At 42.6% G+C, this 3,503-nt stretch overlaps 1 protein-coding gene across 2 annotated transcripts; it reads left to right on the forward strand.

Annotated features, from left to right (window-relative positions):
• The first annotated feature begins 961 nt into the window (after positions 1–961).
• Positions 962–2,305, forward strand: LOC128021473 (uncharacterized). Of its 2 annotated transcripts, XM_052608710.1 has the most exons (3): positions 962–1,424; positions 1,487–1,703; positions 1,782–2,305. In XM_052608710.1, the coding sequence occupies exons 1-3, from the start codon at positions 1,281–1,283 to the stop codon at positions 1,814–1,816; spliced, it is 396 nt and encodes a 131-aa protein (XP_052464670.1). In that variant the 5' UTR covers positions 962–1,280; the 3' UTR covers positions 1,817–2,305. The 2 variants fall into 2 exon arrangements, with proteins under 2 accessions (XP_052464670.1, XP_052464669.1); XM_052608709.1 differs by having other exon boundaries at positions 962–1,703; positions 1,782–2,296.
• Positions 2,306–3,503: the final 1,198 nt, after the last annotated feature.

The raw sequence follows: 3,503 nt of genomic DNA on the forward strand, positions 1-3,503 counted from the left end.
TCTCCTGTTTTGCAGGATGAGGCCGTTGACCTCACTGGGGTTCTGGTGGAGTATCTGCGGCGAGTGTTCAGCAAGTCCCGGGCCACCTCAAGCCAAGTTGTTTTCAGCACTCAGTTCAGAAGCCTGTATCTATGATGGTATGGGGTTGCATGAGTGCATGTGGCATCTGGAAAGGCACCATCAATGCTGAAAGTTAAATCCAAGTTCTAGAACAACATATGCTCCCATCCAGACGTCTATTTCAGGGAAGACCTTGCATTTTCCAACATGACAATGTCAGACTGCATACTGCATCAATTACAACATCAATGGCTGCATAGAAGAAGGATCCGGGTACTGAAATGGCCAGCCTGCAGTCCAGATCTTTCACCCATAGATAACATTTGGCACCTCATAAAGAGGAAGATGCGACAAAGAAGACCTAAGACAGTTGAGCAACTAGAAGCCTGTATTAGACAAGAATGGGACAACATTCCTATTCCTAAACTTGAGCAACATGTCTCCTCAGTCCCCAGACGTTTGCAGAATGTTTTAAAAAGGAGAGGGTATGTCACACAGTGGTAAACATGGCCTTGTCCCAACTTTTTTGAGATGTGTTGATTCCATGAAATTTAAAATCAACTTATTTTTCCATTAAAATGATACATTTTCTCAGTTTAAACATTTGATACGTCATCTATGTTGTATTCTGAATAAATGATATTTAAATTTCAAACTTCCACATAATTGCATTCTGTTTTTATTCACAATTTGTACAGTTTCTCAACTTTTTTGGAATCGGGTTTGTATATAAATAAATCAATAAAACTGGAAAAACATGAACATTATGTAATTGATCCATAAGACAATGGGAAGTCCCCACTATGTAAATACATGTGTTTCTGTATGCTATCTTTGTGAAAAAAAAAAATCTCTAAATGATGCGGGAAAACGTGTATAAATGGGCAGTAAGGCACTTCCTGTTTGCTGTTTGCTGTTGACGGCTGTACTGCGTTTGAGCTCCGTCACTATATTCTTTTCATTGACTATTTTTAACTTAAAAATCAATTTTATACATCATTGTTTCCGTTTATATAACGCGTGAATATATCCTCTATTGTATTCTACAACAAAAACAATCAGAGCGCCTCGCTATCACTAGTTTTATTTTGATCTCCCGGGTCCGCTATTAGCTTTTAGCCAGTTAGCATCAGCAAGCGTGTTTGCTGCTAACTGCGCTTACATTGCTAATACTCTATTCTCACACATTACCACTGCTGTACTCACTGTTACTTGCTTTAATGGCGGATGAATGTCTCCACTCTGTGCAGCTCGAGCTCGAGGCCGTGGGGAAGCAGATTCGCGACCTGGAACAGAGGCAGGCCAAGCTGAGAGAGCGGAGAGCCGCGCTGGAATCATCCCGGGCTGACGCTCACAAGTCCGGGGTAAGTATACAGCGTGCTGTTAACGGTCCCACCACGTCTACTCCGTGTGTTTCTCTGCGCAGGCCCGGTGCACCCAGGACGCGATCTTCCCAGATGTCCTTCACTGCGACGCCGGGACACCACGGACCCTGGGTGCATCCACAGCGGAGGACGCGAGCCGGGTCCCGGGCGACTACTTCTCCCCCTCCTGCCTTCGAGCTCTCCATCCAGAACCGCTTCGCTCCCCTCCACGAGACAGGACGCGACGCTGTGATCATCGGAGACTCCATCGTCCGACACGTAAGTGCTACGTTAGCCGAAGGTAAAGTGCACACTCATTGTTTGCCTGGTGCTCGTGTTCTCGATGTTTCTGCGCAGATACCCGCGATCCTGAAGGACGACGAGAGCCCTAGAGCGGTCGTGCTTCACGCCGGGGTTAACGACACCACGCTGCGGCAGACGGAGACGCTGAAGAGGGACTTCAGGAGCCTGATCGAGACGGTTCGCAGCACGACGCCCGCGGCGACGATCGTCGTGTCAGGACCACTGCCCACGTATCGACGAGGACACGAAAGGTTCAGTAGACTTTTTGCTTTAAATGAATGGTTGTTGTCATGGTGTAAAGAACAGAAACTGCTATTTGTTAATAACTGGAATCTTTTCTGGGAGCGTCCTAGACTGTTTCGCGCTGATGGATTACACCCCAGCAGAATTGGAGCGGAGCTTCTCTCTGACAACATCTCCAGGACACTTCGCTCCATGTGACTAGTAAGACAATTCTCAAATAACCATTATGATGAGTTTTGTTCTAACCGCTTAAATGCTAAAGGTACTTGCGCTGTAAAACCTAGTAAGACTGTGTCTGTTCCCCGAATAGTGAGGTCAAAATATAAATATAATGTAGGATCTAGAAAAAATCTTATCGTAATTAAACCAGAAAAATGTAAAGTAAATGAACAAAAACAATTTTTAAAGTTTGGGCTCATAAATATTAGATCACTCGCACCAAAAGCAGTTATTGTAAATGAAATGATCACAGATAATAGTTTTGATTTACTCTGCTTGACTGAAACCTGGCTAAAACCAAATGATTATTTTGGTCTAAATGAGTCTACTCCACCAAACTACTGTTATAAGCATGAGCCCCGTCAGACTGGTCGTGGCGGGGGTGTTGCAACAATATATAGTGATATTCTCAATGTTACCCAGAAAACAGGATACAGGTTTAACTCATTTGAAATACTTCTGCTAAATGTTACTCTGTCAGACATGCAAAAGAAATCAAATGTATCTCTTGCTCTGGCTACTGTGTATAGACCACCAGGGCCGTATACAGAATTCCTGAAAGAATTTGCAGATTTCCTCTCAGACCTTCTAGTTACAGTTGATAAGGCGCTAATCATGGGAGATTTTAATATTCACGTTGATAATGCAAATGATACATTAGGACTTGCGTTTACTGACCTAATAAACTCCTTTGGAGTCAAGCAAAATGTCACCGGGCCCACTCATCGTTTTAATCATACACTAGATTTAATTATATCGCATGGAATCGATCTTACTGCTATAGATATTGTACCTCAAAGTGATGATATTACAGACCATTTCCTTGTATCGTGCATGCTGCGTATAACTGATATTAACTATATGTCGCAGCATTACCGTCTGGGCAGAACTATTGTTCCAGCCACCAAAGAAAGATTCGCAAATAACCTGCCTGATCTATCTCAACTGCTAATTGTACCCAAAAATACACACGAATTAGACGAAATTACTGACAACATGGGCACTATTTTCTCTAATACATTAGAAGCTGTTGCCCCAATCAAATTGAAAAAAGTTAGAGAAAAACGTACTGTACCATGGTATAACAGTAATACTCACTCTCTCAAGAAATTAACTCGTAGTCTTGAACGCAAATGGAGAAAAACTAACTTAGAAGTTTTTAGAATTGCATGGAAAAACAGTATGTCCAGCTATAGACAGGCTCTAAAAACTGCTAGGGCAGACCATATACACAAACTCATTGAAAATAACCAAAACAATCCAAGGTTTTTATTTAGCACAGTGGCTAAGTTAACAAATTACCAGATGCCACCT

The sequence above is a fragment of the Carassius gibelio genome, chromosome A10 (assembly GCF_023724105.1).
Source record: "Carassius gibelio isolate Cgi1373 ecotype wild population from Czech Republic chromosome A10, carGib1.2-hapl.c, whole genome shotgun sequence".
NCBI classification, from domain to species: domain Eukaryota; kingdom Metazoa; phylum Chordata; class Actinopteri; order Cypriniformes; family Cyprinidae; genus Carassius; species Carassius gibelio.